The sequence below is a fragment of the Ambystoma mexicanum genome, chromosome 9 (genome assembly GCF_040938575.1).
Source record: "Ambystoma mexicanum isolate Mex_15411 chromosome 9, UKY_AmexF1_1, whole genome shotgun sequence".
NCBI classification, from domain to species: domain Eukaryota; kingdom Metazoa; phylum Chordata; class Amphibia; order Caudata; family Ambystomatidae; genus Ambystoma; species Ambystoma mexicanum.
Window position 1 is genome coordinate 1,533,292,743 of NC_090931.1, and position 18,724 is coordinate 1,533,311,466.

At 44.6% G+C, this 18,724-nt stretch overlaps 1 protein-coding gene across 3 annotated transcripts in view; it reads right to left on the reverse strand.

Annotated features, from left to right (window-relative positions):
- The window catches only part of LOC138489454 (zinc finger protein 1-like), a 220,965-nt gene extending 202,838 nt beyond the window's left edge, over positions 1-18,127 (reverse strand). Inside the window, exon 1 of one of the 3 annotated variants that reach the window (XM_069617175.1) lies at positions 17,833-18,125. In XM_069617175.1, the coding sequence (XP_069473276.1) occupies positions 17,833-17,856 (24 nt within the window). In that variant the 5' untranslated portion in view covers positions 17,857-18,125. Of the gene's footprint in view, positions 1-17,832 lie in introns of all 3 variants that reach the window. The other 2 variants (XM_069617174.1, XM_069617176.1) reach the window with 2 other exon arrangements.
- Between the last annotated feature and the right edge of the window lie 597 nt (positions 18,128-18,724).

Below are 18,724 nucleotides of genomic sequence, written 5' to 3' on the forward strand. Positions count from 1 at the left end.
GTAAGTGTGGCAAATACTGCTGACTTAGATACCAAATTCCTAAGCCTGCTAAATATGTAACCAATCTCTTAAGCCTCCAGAACATGTAACCATATTCTTAAGCTATGGGCCCAGTTGCCTGAGGGTTAGGTGCGCAATACAAATGTAATAAATAAATAAAAACCCAAAAGTTAATACTATACCAACTGTCCCCTTGTCTTCCCTAGAACAGTTTACGCAAAACGACACGTAAATAGCTTCATGTATTCTGTTAGACAGTGTAAAAGGCAAACCCCCTAAAAATACATACATCAAAAAGGGACAAAGCATCCAAGTACATCAATGATCACAATGCAATGCAATCATTACCCTCTTGCGGAATGCCAATATAGACATAAAATACAAATACATTACAGACAAGTCAACTGCAGTTGCAAGATATATCACAGCCAAAGCTGAGAAAACAGAGCTAAAAGACCTCTGCTATGACATATCATCTGACAAAACACTGTCACAAAAATTGTACAGCTTCGCTATGAAAATGCTCTCCCATAGAGAATGTGGGTGCTACGAAGCTACAGACCGTTTAACAGCTACAGCCTATTATGGCAACTCTGAACACATTGGGCCTCATTACAAGTTTGGCAGTTTTAACAGCACGGCACCACCACCTGTGAATGGGCAATTACCGGCCCATTACGAGTTGAATGGGCTGGTAATTGCCCATTCGCGGGTGGTGGAAATGTAAATCTATGGCAATATTTTTGTTACAGAGTACTAATTCAAAAAATGCATCAGTTTGCAGATCTCACCAATGCTAATATTTTAAAAAGCATTAGAACTGGTCTGCTTCCTAAAGATAAAAAATCCATCTTAAATGCTAGACTAATCCATGGGCTATGTGGGCAAAACACATCTGCTCCTGATGTGATGGAACAAATAACACAACAAAATATAAAATGCATGTCCTTAATGCCAACCCTTGCAAGCTGTAGTCAATACCGCAGTAACAAAGTAACTTACTTACCTATGTAATAGCGTTGCAATGCCCACGGGCTGTTGTGCGCTATACAAATAAAACCAAATATAATGATACAATGTTACAAAAAAGAAATGCAACCCATACTGCATATCAGCTCAACAGACTAATTATAAGTGCACAGCATGACACTCCCTATGTGTCAACAAGCAACAGGACATCTAAATAGCTCAGAAAAATCTATCTCCTACATAGCTGGATTAGAAAAAGTATCAACTCTGTGTCTAAACTGCAGAGTTATTCAAAATGTAACCTTGACATAGAACAAGGACTAGTCAATGGAGCAATTGGTACAGTTGTTGGCTTCCAAACATATCCACATGACAACATTCAGTTTGTCAACATCCACTTGCAGAAGTTAAAAAAAGAAGCCGCACAATAGCACGTTTCCTTCTTTTCAAAGACATGTACATATGCAGAGAACAATTCTGTACATATGCAGAGAACAATTCTTTCTATCTCTTGCATATGCTGTCACTATTTACAAATCGTAAGGTCTAACCCTAGATCATGCATTGATTGACATTGGCAGCACAGCCTTTAAAGAAGGTATGAGTGACATAGCACTTTCGCATCTGCATGCACTCGATGGTCTATTCCTAGTTAACTTTGATGCAAACAAAGTCAACACCGACATTCCTTGCATCCTAGAATGCAACAGGCTGCGGGCGCTGTACACCCCCATCTAGATATGCACCCTGTACCTCGGAAAAGGAACCCTTTAAAAAGAAAACGAATACAAACAGAACCTATTGCAAATCTCCCAACTATACCACGGAAGAAACAAAGACCAACTGCTGTTCCATCAAATAATACAACCACAAAACTGTGTAGTCCAAGAACAACTGCACATCCATCAGAAGACAGAGACAAATGTATCTTCTCAAACTCAACTACAACTACAGGCCCATCAGAGGATACAAAGGCACAACTCTCTGGTCCATTTAAATTTAGCAACACAACTGGAGTAAATTGCTATGCAAATGTAGCAATCAATCTTCTCCTTCAATTGTTCACAACATTTACTTAAACGGCTCGGACCAGTTGTGTTTGCAAATGCTAGTGCTTCATAGAAATGCCACAAATAATCCTGACAGCACTTACAGTGTCTCAGGAATAACGCAATAATTGAACTACTGTACAGGAATGGTATAATTCACCATACACACACTGGAAGATCCACAGAAACTAGAAACCAAAAACATCCCTATAAATGAAATCTTCCAGATTTCATACACATGGAAACATACATGCACTCTCTGCAACCATGTTTCACAAGAGCACATCCCTAATTATAATTTATGTATGTATCCATAACAAATTCTGAATCCATTCCATTTCACCAGGTTCTGCAGAATGCAAATCATAGCATATTATGTCCCTTTTGTAATTCAGACCGTTCCACCATACAAATAAACTCACATGGCCAATATGTGATACTATTGCTTCTAACGATAATGCAGATGGTACCAAAACAACTGTAAGCTTACTAGCTGTACACATGGCCAAGTATCTCTGGGCAAGAAAACCTTCGCAACAGTGGGCATAACCTACCACACTGGTGCCACAATCACCTGAGGCCACTAATAAAATAAAATAGGATGACTGGACAGTAGAAGGACTTTGGTTTCTAATTCAAATTAAGTATTAAGTAACTTAATGGGACAGCTACACACCAACGAAAAGCAGATATTTAAACCCTGAATCTCCTAACATACAAACAAATTGGGTACACTTTCCAGGTTATTGCGCTTGTCCTTACAGGTTTCGATAATTACAGAAAGATTTATTAGTTGGTTGACTGTTAAATCTAGGCAAGATTTAACAATCAACCAACTAATAAATCTTTAATAATAATTAAACTTCTTTGTTAATTATCGAAACCTGCAAGTACAAGCGCAATAACCTGGAAAGTGTACCCAATTTAATTCAGGCCACTATACTGCATATGTCAAAAAAAGAAGTGGTTGGTTTGAATGTAACAACGCTTCTGTTACTCCAAAACATAGGTTACCAGCAAATCTAACAAATGCCTACTTAATAATCCTTCAACCCAAATTTAGTCACTAAAGGATAGCACAATAAACAGAATACGTCCATGGATATCTAACTACTTCAGAAATACCCTTCATTGCAATACCCTTCAAATATGTCATCACATTTACTGTTACTACAAATTTTCTTTAAAAATCCAATATAAATACAATACACCAACGTTACCACCAAATCTAACAAATGCCTATTTAATATTCCATTACCTCAAATTTACTCCCTAAAGTGCAATACAATAAACAGTTAGAATATGCCAACTGGTATCTAAAATACTATAACAATACTTTCAAAATCCAAGACAGTTAGACTATGCCAACGGTTACCTACGCACTTTAAACATTCCCTTAATTACACCACACTTCAAACAAACATACTATCATAATTACACTCACAAAATTACACTGCGTTTCCCAATGCCCCAATAATGATTTCATGTCAAAACAACAACGGTGTTGCACACACTAATGTTGTACCAAACATAGTACATAGAATGTACTATTTATGAGGGTAAAAAATGTAATATTTGTAAAATTGTATGCAATTAGAAGTTATAAACTAGCTTGCTTAACAAATTATTCTGTTTTTTTCACAGAAAAAGAGCCAGTGATTCAAGCATTATTACTGTATGCAAGTAACCATCTGAAATATTATCCATTTGCTATCTTCACAAATAAATACATATTCCATAAGCGCTACAATCATAAATATCATATACACTTCAATTATATAATTCCACCATATTACAAATACGGTATACTCCCCCACAATGTAATTAAACCATATAACAAGTATGTACAATACCCCTTCAAATAACAAGACTCACCCAGAACCCCCAGAAATCCAAATAACCGCAGACAGGAAAATTGACCGGAGACTCTGTGGCACCTGCACAGCCTCTTTTGACCTATGAATACAGCTCCTTCTCAACATCATTCCACTCCCCTAGCCTTTCCAGGTGCTCTTTTGGCCACCAATTAACCCCAAGGGTTTTTTTCAAACTTTTTTCTCACCGCGGTTTCCGCTGTGAAGATTCATCCAGGGTGTAAGAAAGGCATGGTATCAAAGCAAGACAGGTACAAGTGATCACATTTCGAACTGAAAAATGGGTGAGATAAATGCCTAATCTAACCCTAAATCTAAGATGGGAGGAAGCTACGAACATCAAACAATAATACAGTCCTGGTGGAGTCTAGACCACTAAAAAGGGCCTATACTAAAAATAAAAAATAAACTATTTCCAATCCTTACCGATATACTACAAAATAGTGTGGGATAATAGTCACAAGAAAAGAAAGAAGTGTTCACAAAATGTCAGGATATTATGGCCGGGGTCTCCCTTCCCCACGTTTTTAGCACAGGACAAGGCGGGACTCTTGAGCACAGCACACTCTGGCACAAGCTCATAGTTCCTGTCCTCTATATCAGGGCCTTCTATGCCCAAGTCTCTTCTCATGCAAAGTCTCTTGCCTTAGAGGGCCCGATATGCCAAAACAACAAAACAAACGTTCCTTCTGTTAACCTTCACGTAGGGTGATTACTCTTCACCCTTGGATCCCCCTCAGCTGGGCTCCAATCCTCATATGGCTCACACCAACCTTTCACTGTGAACATCCCTCAGTCGGGTTCATGCTAGTCGTCACAATGTTGTCCACTTAGCTCCTTCACACTTTTCTCTTGATGTCCCTCAGTCGGGTTCACCATCATCTTTCAATCAAGTTTCCTATTTATAATATTCAAAAGTCTCAATTTCTTTTTAAAAAAACACCTTTTTGTTAGGTCCCCCTGATCCAGGCTCAGACCTTCCACATCACTTACTAACTTTAAAGAAAGACTTCCGAAGGGCGATCACGTCTTGCTGCGTCACTTTGTGGGCCTATGCCAAGGGCATATTCATTTACAATAACCAGTTTGCCCGGGCACAAATGCCTGTCTCACAACTACCTCAGTCAGGTTCACACTTTCCACAGTTCACAATTTCTACATGTCAAGGACTTTCAATTGTACAAGGGGTTTGGCCCTACCCTTGTATATACACCATGAAACCCCACACCGTCCTTGTCTATGGCCTCTTGGTACTTGTAGTTTCACTATCTTTCAGTTCAATACTTTCTTTGTTCAAGAAAGAGGTACCAGCCAGAGACCTTCGAATGAGCACCCACGTGGAGCCGGATCACTATCTCTGGTACCAAGTTCATTCACAAAAGACCTCTGTCTCTTAATCTTCTTAATGTTGCCACTGCAACCTCGAGTCTAACATAGTCCGACCCACTATCAGGTTCTTCCAACTCACCGGCTGTGCTGAACTCGGCATTTCTTTCGCTTCTGGAATCAAAGACGGTACCACAATGCCAACCACATTTCCCCGCCCTGGCTATCAGTGAGGGGGGGGGGTTCCATGTACCGCTGACATCAGTCACACCATTCGCCAGCTGTGATTCCTGGTCTTATGTTTCTTTTGTCAAAGGCTTTGCGGGTCTGGGTTGAAAAGGACAAGGGCAACTCCCTCCTTGATGTCCTTTCAAGTCTCGCCGCCTTTCTCCTCTGTATGAACTGCCGTCCTGGAATAATTATTTCCTCGTGCATTCAGCTTTGCTTCCAGTATGCTCTTGTACTCTGCCTTTTATCCCAGTTGGGAGGGGAAGGGCAGTCAGATGTGTGTAGTTGTCGGCAATTGCCTGACTCTGCCTTACCCTTGTGTTGGGACATTTCAGATAAACAGCTCTGATATTATTTCTTTATTTCCCACAGGGTTGGAATGGGGCGGATAGAGTTTCTAAGTATCTTACTTGACAGTATGGGGAAAAGGTGTCATGAGGAAGGGGCTACCCCGTCTCACCCTTCGGTGTCCTACCTTCACTCCCTAAAGATCCCCCATCCAGGTGATCCTACCGTAATGGTCCACCCCCAGGAACTGGATCCAATAGCGATGGCCGTGTCCAGGCCACCATGGTTGACAGATCACCGGGGACTAATAAGTGAGACACCTTCAGGTTTCTCACTTATTATATAGTCCTTAAGCCCCACTTCCAACACAAAGTCCCATAGTGAGAGTAGGCACATGTACTTCTGTAACATCTGTGAGGGTGACATAACCAAAGGTACTGGGACAAAGAAGTTCCTTGAGAGTCCTGAGGGGTTGCCTGACCCAGGTGCTGGGACGAGGCAACCTATTGGAGGAATAAGGACTAACATGATAACCAGAACTGCAGGCGTTGATGTTGCGCCAGGGTTGAAGTGGCATAGTAAAAGGAAAACAGAAGAAGGACTATTGTCTTCAGCCCGTGATGAACAAGAACCAGGCGGAGCGGTGGATGCAGGCGAGCAGCCGTGGAAGTCTGGAGGAGGTCGAGCAGGAAGTAACTTTGGGCCAGTGCTGAAGAACCGAACGGTGGCACGGCTGTGATCAGGTGGACTGAATGCTCTGCTGTTAGCACTGAGGCTGGAAAGCAGACCACAGACCCAAGCAGCTGACGGACTGAGGAAGAAGGAATGCTGATGCAGCCATCAAGACTCCCGATCACAGGAAAAACCAGAGAGATTCCCGAATCCTAGTGGCAGGTATGGGAGAGTTAGGCAGACCTGGTAGGGATGCAGGGCAGGCGACAAGAGAGTCTATCATCAGAGGAATGCTTCCTCTGTCCAGTGGCCTAAGTAAAACCACTGACCATAAAACCAAGAAGTGAGGCTTCTTCCTTGTATCAGTACTTGGGGTGAAAGCGAGCTAAACCCTTGCTCACTGTGCTTAAGAGAGGCTCAACTTCACCTCACTGAGGAGGCACAACAAGGACAAAACGTGTCTGGGGTTGCTGGTGGTACTCATGGTTCATAGCCTAGCATTTCGGGGCTGGACTGCCCTTGTGGCTCGGACAAAGACTAATATGTAAATGGATATTTCTCCTCTGTGAAGGGTGCCGTGAGCCAAAACATGGTTGTGGACCCTCCTGAGTGGAAGAAATTCCATAGAAAAGGGGTTTTGACCCATGGTCGTTCTCAGTAAAAGGGTTCTCTCACTCCTTTTTAACACCTCACCAAGCCTGAACCCAGCTGGAGAGGAGATAGAAACCATGCCACAATCAGTGATTTGATGAACATGGAAAGGAGAAAGGAGGTAACTACCCTGTCTGCCCCCATGTACTTAGCGCTGGTATCACTACAAAATATCGCAGACTATTACTGTGAGATAGAAAACCTCAAATTGAAAAAAACATTTAGACAAAAAAAATAGATGGGGTTGGATTGGGGTATTTATTAAAGAAGGGGGTGTTGGTGGCTTCGGGGGTCTCCCCCCGCATTTAATTTAGCTTAAATATGTTGTTTTAAATTCAAGTTTTTTTTATCTCGTATTAAAAAATGTGATATTCTTACCGAGATCCATTAGGGCCTGTGCATATATTATTGAGCCCCACACTTTTTTTTAGAACTTAAGCCCCGATTATTTTGTTAAGGTTTGAAGACCTGCAAAGTTGCTTACCTGATTACCTATGTATGTATATCTGTAACATGTTAAGTCTTTCCAGGGCCCAGTTACCCGAGGTTTAGGTGCGCGATATAATTAATAAACAAATAGAAATACCTCACTGACGCAAGACCTCCCAGGTAAATCGGATGTACCTCACTATAGAGCAATCCCGCAGTCGACGCAACCTGCCTTGAAAGCCCAGAGGCCAATCCCTGCCATCCTTGGCACGTTTTATTTGGACAGCCCCTTGCACAAACTCATGCTGCTTCCAGCCTGTCTGAGATCAAAGAACTGCAGCCTCCTGATCTACGAACAACAGAGTGTTCGACACAGAACCCTCCAGAACATTGTGGTAGGTGTCTTACCCCCTACCCCCTCCCTCCCTGCCACTGCCACACAACAACCCATCGAGGTTTGGCTCCTTTCTCCCAGTGCTGACTTTCCCCCTACCTGGGCTGCCGTATCCCGACTCCGCCTGCTTCGGAGACCGAGGCGCACTGGCGTGCCTGCAGGCGCTCCCTCCGCTGTGCTGCTGGGTCGTTCTGCCGATCTGTAGTGTTCCTCGCGGACTCGCTGTGAGGTCCTTCTGCCCTGCTCCGCGGGGTCGGAGAGCTGTTTGATTACACCCGCTGCGAACGATTGTTGCACTACGCCACTTTGCTGTTTTCCTTGAACCTACTCGCACAACAGTGGAAACTCTCCAGAGCTGCGCCCAACATTTCCTGAGTGTTCGCGCTACGCGGCATTGCTCATTTCAAACTCTGAATCAGCTGTTCAACGCCACACTTACGAATCTGCGAGGCTCTCCCTTGCCTCCTCGCCCCTCATGTGACTTTGGCTCTGTCTGCAACATCTTCTGAGCCTAGCAGACGAATTTGACACACTTGGTAAATTAAGTGTCCGAGAGACTGTGGGGGCGTGCTCCTTTGATCCTGCCTGACACGTGCTCCCTATTAAATTTTGTGTCAGTCCATCTACAATTCAGCAGCTTTGCCGTAACCTGCGAACTTGGTCTAAACTCAACGTCGCGCCTGGGAGACTGTGGGGGCTTTCCCCTTTGATCCTGCGCGCTACGTGATTTCCATTTCAATCACCCTCAGTAAATGTGCGTTGCCTGACTTAATTGTATCAAAACTTGTGGATTCTGCACAAAACAAAGCCATTTGGCCATTGCCGTGTTCAGGAGACTGTGGGGGCTCGCCCCTTTGATCCTGACCGGCGCGGGTCCCTTACCCCACATTCCTTTAGTACATCTGTGTCACGCTGCACTTGACTCAACCACCTTCCAGGAATCTTGACTAGATCGAGACTGTGGGGATTAGACCCTTTAATCTCGATTGTTACATTCCTTCTACTTTTTTTTTCCCTTACAATCTCTGCGAAGCACTCCGCTTAACCTTGTTTCCCAACTGTGGTGTGGAGTTTGGACTTGCATACCATCACAGACCCCCATTTGTGAAAGCCAGAAAGATCAAGAGCCGCTTGGGAGACTGTGGCGGCCCGTCTGCATCCCCATCCTGCGCGCTGCTATTCCCCCAAATCTGTGCCACTTTCTGACAACACACCGACATCATTTTACTAAACTTCCTGCTTTGAAAGAAATTACCAGATGACGTTCAGAGCAAATTCGCCCCCCTTAGAACAAGAATCTACCCCTACACATAAATCTGGCCCTAGAACCAGACAACAAGGGAAACACGACCAAAAAAACCTACCGTCTCTGACTCTGCATTTCAACCGACTATAGAGCAAGCCCTTCTTATGTCATCAAGCAAAAAAGATCGACAAACGAGCATACACCAGCCCGCACAACATCTGCCCATAACTTCACCAACATCATCCCCACAGAGACCGGACCTCACCCAAGAAATGGTAGCTAGTACGGCTCACCCTCGCCCAATTAAAGATCCTGAGCCCTTGACTAGTGTACTCGATGCCTCTGAAAGGATGAGTCAAAAGATCTTCCATCCTGGTAATAATGATCCGAACAGAATGGTTTCCCCTTCTTCCAGCGCAACAAATTCTCAAGATGCTCTGAATAATTCTGTGAATATTATTACTGCCGATCCCCCCTTTCCCCGAATATCGTCACTGAGCGGAGACCTTCAGCTATCAACCCCCATCCTGCGGCGTCGCCAACAAAACAGCTGAAAGACATAAAAATACGAGGAGACTCTGACAGAGATGCCGCTCAAGACTGCACAAGGCTCCCAACAAACAGAGCAGGCTTTTGAATCTAACCTGGCTCTTCTATCTAACACAATAGCTGGCAGATTCCCAAAAGACAAACATAAAACAGACTAGTACCAACGTTCTGAATCGTCCAAAAAAGAAAAAGCCAAACAGGCCAAACTGAGATGGCTTAAGTCTTACTCCATGAGAAGTCCGCAAAACACTACGAAGCAAAGAGTCGCACACCAACCAAACACTAGGGCGGCACGGCTATCGCTTGACATCACTGAAATTGAGTCACTTATGACCAACATTGAAAAAAGGAAAGACTTTTTCGGGGGCTTACACTTCAACCGACTAAATGAGCTTCCATCTACATCCACCCCGGCCTTAAGAAATTCACACTTCCCCGACAATAACTCTCCAAATAAAGCTTGGAATGCACATCCACAATTCAGTAAGAGAGAGCCAATAATAAAGAAATTCAAGTTTGAACATGAAGAAGATGCCTCGTGCCACACTTACTCTGAGAGTAATAAGAGAAAGCCACTACTCACGAACCACACAGAGGATCAACTCACTACCAATAAATATCCCTGAAGAGTCACCCATCCAAAGGATCCCAACCACCGTGGTCGAGCTCCAAAATATACGTATAGCAATCACCACACAAACCATGATTCCTTTTTGCAAGTTATATGAAGCTTCTAACGAGAGCATCAAAGATCAAGCAACCCTTCTAGCATTAATCCACACTAAATAGATCCATCTGGAGAATGTCATTACCACAATACAAAAACGTTTAGACCGCGAAGCAGAACTCTCACCAGTGGCAAACGCGAATATTGGATATGGCAGCGGCAGATAGAGCAGATAAAGCCCTACTTACTTCCACTATGATGGGCCTCATTACGACCCAGGCGGTAAGTTACCGCCTGGGCCGTGACTTTACCACCATGGCGTAAACTACGTTTACGCCATGGTGGTTGGCGGACTTACCGCCCCATTCCGAGGTCGGCGGGGCGGTAAGTCCCCACTCCCCATTTACCCTTCCCCATTCCCATTTTTGCCCCATAGGGCATAATGGGAGTGGGGAAGGCGTTAATTACGCCACCGTAAATTACGGTGGCGTAATTAACTCCATGGTCCCTTAGCGCCATGGATTTTAACACCTGCTAAAAGCAGGTGTTAAAAGCGCCATGGCGCTAAGGGACCTCGTAGTTGGCGGTAAGGGGTCGGCGCAGCTAACGCTGGCGTTAACCCCTTACCGCCAGGGTCGTAATGAGGCCCGATGACTCTGATGAAGACACATCTTCCACCATTATCCAAGTCTCCCACGATACCGATCCCGGTGTACCTGAAGACGATTGACACGGCAACTGCAACGGAAGTACAGAATCTGAATGATATTACTGTTGCTCTCCCTGCTTAACCACAATCTTTCCCTGCGATACCTGCCAAACTTATACCCTTCGTGAAATCTTCTGACACCTTTCATATCTTCTCAAATAAAAAATTACACAATGAAATCGCGTCTGCTAAACAGATCTCTAAATCGAAAAACAAAAGAAAAATGGGCACCAAACAAACAGGCTTGCAAGCCTTCTTAAGAAACGCAATCACGCCCACAGATAACAATCCAATTCAGCCTTCGAATCCTCATATTACAAACGGGAAAAAAGTAAGAGCTTTGAAAATTGTATCCAGCACCACCCATCTTCAGCCACTATGCCCCACCCAAACCTGCTCAACTGAATCCGAAATTCAAACAGAGGACCTCCTCAACTTTACAACACATATGGATCCTCCGGAGACCCCTGAGGTCACTTCCCCCAATGAATCAGTACTAATAATACTGGATGAATATGCAATCGATTCATCGAAGGAGAACAATGGCCAAAACCTTTCTTGTGAAACTATATCGGATGTGCCCTCTTCTTACTCAGGTGACATCACTTGCATTTCAGACGCTCTGTCAAATTACTCAAGTGATACAACAAGAACGTCTAAAGAGTCTGACAATATCTCAGACCCCGACAGATCCACCAACCTACCCGCCTTCTAATGAGCAACTCTTGCAAAGGGCCGATACATGGAAACCTCACTCTTCCGATGTATATCGATTACCTCAGTTTGTAGACCCATGGCAGAAAAAAAAGACTTAGGGCCTCATTACACGTTAGGCGGTAAGGGTTTACCGGTACCGGTGAGGGCACAGGTAAACCCTTACCGCCTTACTACGAGTTCCCTTTGCGGGACCCGACCTTAACGGCTGGTTTTACCAGCCGTTAAACTACGGTGCCGCAAAGGGACCTCGGTGCTAATTACGGTACCGCAATTTGCGGTACCGTAATTAGCTCCTTCCCCATTCCGATTATGCCCTATGGGGGCAAAAATGGGAATGGGGAAGTGCCTTGGTGAATGGGGAATTACCGCCCCCGCTCACCTTGGAGTGGGCTGGTAATTCCACCATCCACCAAGGCGGACACGGTAAAATACCGGCGGCAACCATGGCGCTAATAGCGCCAGGGTTACCGCCTACCATGTAATGAGGCCCTTACTCTCTTCAGATGACCTGTGTTGAACGTAGAAGAGATCCTATCATCCTCAACAGGACAAATCTCTTAAGACTGTTGCACGCCATACTGCAACTAAATTCAATACAATCACAAGAAATCAAGACCGTAATCTTTGTTGACGACCAACTTTTAGAAAAGATTCAGATAGAATTTTACACCCAAGCTACAACGAACCGGATTATACAGATGACTGCACCATTATTATCCCTAGGCTTTGCATGTTCACAAATACTGGGATCAACAGAAGATGATTGGGAATGTAATCGCCCAGCTATACAATCTGCAGCAGCACCTGACGCTCATAGATGGAAACATCATGACAGATCGCTGAGAACAAAGAACAACAGGACTTTTTTAGACAGAGACCATCGTTTTGAGAGCCAGATTTACTTCCAGTCTACCTTCTGGCGAGAGTACGAAGTCGACTCTCCATTACAATCCAACAAGCCAGCCTACCGCTCATAACCACTAACTTCTTCACAAACCTTTGGCTGGATACTGTGCTCATGGAATACGAGAGGACATTCCCATTTGTTTGACTCCCCTGTCCCGGAACTTGAGCCCCGTCAAGTAATCTGTCTTCAGGAAACTTGGCTCACCAAACCTCCGACTTGTGATGGATTTATAACTGTGCTTAACCCGGCTTTACAAGGCGTCCGGGGACGTGCTTCCTCTGGCCTATTGACACTGATTAAGATTACTCCAGCCTGGAGCTTTCTTGAAACGGAGAACATCAACCCATGGACCCAATTCACTTTGATCAAGATTTCTAAATCAATTAACTCGGCCTATCCAAGTAAACAGATTAGTCCTACCGTTAGTTTGATTGCAATTATAAATGTGTATTGGAATCCAGTGGCATTAAATGACAACAGCTTCCTGGATGGCGTCTTTCTGACCATCGATAGACTCATCTTGAGATTCCCCAACATCGACTTCATCATCTGTGGGGACCTTAACATCCATCTCTTTACTTCTACTGGTCTCCTCAGACCTCCTGATGATTTGACAACCAGAGCCCTCCGATGGTCTAAAGAAATTACCACAAGAAACCTGATACTAATGACCCACTCTTGTGACGAACACAAGTTGCCGATTCCCACCTGGTCTTGCAGAAACACCACACCAATCATCGATTACATTTATTTGTCATCAACTTTGCATAATTTGATACTGGAATATACAATCCAACCCTCTACTAAGAGCGATCATTCTATGCTCATCCTGCGTGGCATTGGAATGTCTGATCAGAACACGATAATTCCAGCTCCACCTTTAGAACTCACAGGAACCACCACCAGACTAAGGGCCTCATTACATGGTAGGCAGTAAACCATGGTGCTATTAGCACCACGGTTGCCGCCGGTACCATACCGGTACCACCATGGAGGAAAGGGGAATTACCACCCCATTCCAAGGTTGGCGGGGCGGTAATTCCCCCTTTCTCCATGGCCCTTCCCCATTCCCATTTTTGCCCCATAGGGCATAATGGGAATGGGGGAAGGAGCTAATTACGGTACTGCAAATTGTGGTACCGTAATTAGCACCAAGGTCCCTTTGCGGGTCCCAACTTTAACGGCTGGTCTACACCAGCCGTTAAGGTCGTAGTAAGGCGGTAAGGGTTAACAGTCACTGGTACACTTACCGGTGACCGTTAACCCTTACCTCCTTCCGTGTAATGAGGCCCTAAGACTTAGCTTAAAACGTCAAGTCTTCTTGCCACGGACTTTCTGTCAAACCAACATGCCAGATGAAGAAAAGTTAAATTATGATTGGATGTTGATCCCCTTCCAGATCAATGCCACTCCAGCAGAAAAACCTGTTCATCGACATTATTATAATCCTGAGCTAGCAAATAAAAAGAAAATCCTTTGTCAACACCTCCGTAAATGGAGAAAGAATCTCACATCTGAAAATCTGCAAAATATGAAAAAAGCGAAACAAGCTTTCAGAAATTGGGAAAAAAAACTATGAGATGTCCATGCAACAATCAGATGCCGAAGCTATGCTTCTAACGCTAAGAACTTGAGGAATCTGTGGAATTTGCTAAATTATGACCCCAATCACCAACATCTGATGGTTTCCAATGTCTCTGAACAAAAATGGATTTCACACTTGAATAATCTGTATAAATTTTGACACAAAGAAGAAACCTTGGCAGAACTATCCATCTCAAATCAATGGACCATGCTTTGGGATAAACATCATTTCCAACAGATGATCAAAAAACTCAATCCCTCTCGCGCCCCTGGGCCCGATGGCCTGTCTAATGCCATTCTGAAACAGGCTCTGGAGATTTGGGCAAACCTAATGGACTTCATTCTGACTTTAATCAACAAACTCAAATCGATACCAGCAACTTGGTCTAGAGCAATGCTGTTCCCGATCTATAAACAAGGCGACAGAGATAATACATCTAATTTTAGACCTATTGCTCTCCTAGATCCACTGGGAAAATTGTTTGCGACATATCTCCTTCAAAAACTGACTGCATGGGTTAAAGAAACACACTGCTTCGATGCTAGACAAACAGGCTTTACGCCCAATGTGGGCACAAATGTGAATTTTTGATTCTAAATTTAATAAAGCATGAAGCCCTAAGGAACAACTCCCAAGTGTATGCCGCCTTCATTGACCTTCATATGGCATTTGACGCCATAACTTGCAAAATGGAAATGTCCAAAACTTGCAAAATGGAAATGTCCAAAACTTGCAAAATGGAAATGTTCACTAGAGGTCAGCGAACCCATTAAGCTACTCTACTCCAATACATCTGTTCCCGTCAGACTAGCAAAACAAGGACTCACTACAGGCGAAATAAGAACACACAATGGCCTAAAGCAGGGATGTCCTCTTGCTGCAACTTTGTACAATCTATACACCGCTGATTATTTCACCCACATAAAATCTGACTCACTTAATCCGCCAAAAATCAATATCTTTCCGATTGCATATCTCATGTATGCTGACGACATTGTACTGCTGGATAAAACCCCATCAGGCTTACAAGAGAACCTGCTGATGACAGAAACATACATGAACACCAACGAGTTGCAAATCAATGTCAAAAAAACCAAAATAATGACATTAACTAAACATCAAACTACAAACTCTCGACTTTCAAATACCTTGGTCTACTAATTAATCAGTAGAAGGCCAAATCAGCTTGGGTGACTTCGATGGAAGGTAAGATCCAAAGGCTAGCCAGACAAGGAGTGATGTTACAAAGACGTTATTGCAAATTTCTCCTTAAAACCCATCCTGGCGTTCTACCGGCAAAAGGTCATTCCCATCATTACCTACGGAAGTGATGCCATGATTATAGCAACAGTGGTAAACTGGCAATCCTTAGAAGCAGCTTTCTGGTGCAAGATTCTGAACCTGCCAAAAAGCTTCCCCAGGGTCAGAATACGGTTTCAACTGGCCCTACAATCCCTCTCCTCGATTGTATGGTGGAAGCAGATGGATCTCTTGCGTAAGCTGATAAATTAAAAAGAAAATCCAATCCCAGCACTTCAAATCATACGAGAGACCCTGCATGCCATGAATAACACAATGTTGAAAACATGGAGAGCCGCCTTAGTCCAACAAATGGCGAAAGACGACATTACACTAGAAATGCTTACCAACCGCCCTCAGCGCGCGAAGATAAGAATGCAAATGCAGCAGAATGATTGGGCTAAAACATCTGCAGAAAAACAAAGATACTCCATGAACCTACAATGCTCGATTGACATCTGCGCAATTCATGAACTCCCGCATTACTTGGCACTTTTCCCAGATCCAATTGTCCGTACTGCTTTCATGAAAATCCGTCTGAACACCTATCCAACCAGACAAAGACTAGCTAATATTCGACAAATACCCATGAAGGAACAATTCTACCACTTTTGCTTGGACAAAAATATACCCGAAACCTTGAAACATCTCATTATGATCTGCCCAGCCCTTGCCGACAAGAGAATTCTATTTGCCAATCTATTCTTGCGGACATTCTTGACTATCCAAAAGAACCAAATTCATAAATTGGACATTGCAGATACTCGGTCTTGCAATAATTTCATGTTATGCTAATACTAAGATGTGATATATTTTAACGAAACCAAATCAAAACTTTGTGGGCCTCATTACGAGTCCGGCGATAACCGAGGCGGTAAAACCGCCTGGTTACCACCGGACTCGTATTACCATTCCGCCTCCGTGATTCCCGGAATTACCGGGGCATTACAACCCCGGTTTTCCGGGAATCACGGAGGCAGAATGGTGTAAATCCCCATTCCCATTGAGTCCTATGGGACTCAATGGAAATGGGGATCATGGAAACACCGGCAGCATCTCGTAATGCTGCCGGTGTTTCCTCGTCCGCCTGCATGCGGGAGGTGTTAAACCCGCCAGGTCGAACATCACCTCCCGCCTGCAGGGGTCGGACTCAGGCGGTCTGGAAACAACGGTGGCGGCGGGTTTACCGCCACCGTTATTTCCGGACCGCCTGGGTCGTAATGAGGCCCTATGATTAAACTAAATCATTTTAAATTAAAAGAAAGAATGAGTAAACATCTTCAAAAACAGCAGTTAAAACGCAATCACCATATTTTTGCAATGCCTTCCACAGTCAGATGGTGTTTTCTAACAAACGTTTAAAAAATACCTTTTACAAACAATATTTCTACCAATTTCATCTGGGAATAGAGGTGTTCAAGTTACTGAATTTCAGACTAGTCTCAAATCCTGGCTTCTCTACTTAACCACAGTGTGGGCTCCCAGGCAAATAAGGCATAGTGAGCTACAATTATATGACCTCTGCTACTTCAAAAAATGCCTCGCTCCTGGAATTGCCACGTAGGTAAATATTAACAGTGACAACTCATATACTGGCTGTCACAGTGTGTGCGTGTCAACTGCTCATGGCAACGTGTTTTTAATGTTACTATAGGGCCCTATACATCTTTTACCAGCACGGCCCGCACTTTCTTGGGCCAGCCCTGGTGGGACCTCAGTATTTACTAGTGAGGGGGGATGCACACCACAGCCAATTGCCAGGGCCAGTAGGCCACAATCTTTTATCCTAATTGTTGCAGACTGGACAGACAGTGGCCAGATGCTTTCTGTGGCCACAGCCAAGGTTGGAAGCCAGGACTAGTTGGCCCTGAATAATATACAGAATGAAAGAAACTTGAAATTCGTGGATAAAATTATAGATAAGACAGAGGTAAGATAGGATCCATAACATCAAAATCCATGATACTCTGAGCCCACACCATTGCTCGGTCCATGGGTACAGAAAGGAGAGCACAGCAGGGCTCGGGGGTGCCAACTAAGGGGTGTACTCCGGTGTCATGGGCTTGTAGTGATAGTAAACTGCAGACTCCCCCGCCCCCCTTCTCTCCTGGGTCATCTTCAGCCAGCCTGCCTGGACGCCGGTCCTACAGCCCCAGAGTTAGCAGGAACGTTGGAAATGCAGTGCCTAGAGTGCCAGCAGGCACGATGGCTGCAGGCCTCGGGACAAGGGCCCAGCCGGCAGCAGCGACCGCTGTCCACTGAAGGCCACTCACCTTATCCGGACCCTGCCCCAGCATTGCCCCCACCGGGCCCTGCAGTGTTTCCTGGCAGTGAAATTGGCTGTTTCTATCGCCAGTGGTTTTGGGTATTTCCCCCCAAGGTGATCTTGGGTGAATTTCTTCCAAATTACGTTTGTACAGGCTTCGGTTCAACACCTAAAAAGAGGCGGTAGAGTTGCCGGATACAGCACATTCCTTTAACCACTTCCGGGGTGCCCTTTACTGTATTGCGGCTGCGCAGAGCAAAAATCCTACCCAGCATTATGGCTGCGCAAAACACAATTTAGACCAAGATAGTAACCCCCAGTACTCAGTACTGCGGCTGCGTGTAATGCGAGATACTAATCATCGGTATTGCGGCTGCGCAGAACACTATATAGACCACACAAGTAACCTGCAGTACTGCGGCTGCGTGAAATGCGAGATACTAATCATCGGTATTGCGGCTGCGCAGAACACTATATAGACCACACAAGTAACCTGCAGTACTGCGGCTGCGTGGAATGCGAGATCCCAGTCAACGGTATTGCGGCTGCGCAGAACACAATATAGACTACGCAAGTAACCTGCAGTACTGCGGCTGCGCGGAATACGAGATACTAATCATCGGTATTGCGGCTGCGCAGAACGCAAACCGCGCCGCAGTAGGAATGGCGCTCCGCCGAACCTGAGTGTCAGCGTTCACAGGATTGCGTCTGCGCAGAACACCAGAGAGTAAAACGTCAGTGAGATTACGGCAGCGCAGAACTCAATCTAGACAATGGGCCTCATTACAACCTTGGTGCTAAGTGCACCAACTTTACCACCATGGTGTAAACTCTGTTTACACCATGGTGGATGGCGGATTTACCGCCCCATTCCAAGGTGAGTGGGGCGGTAAATCCCC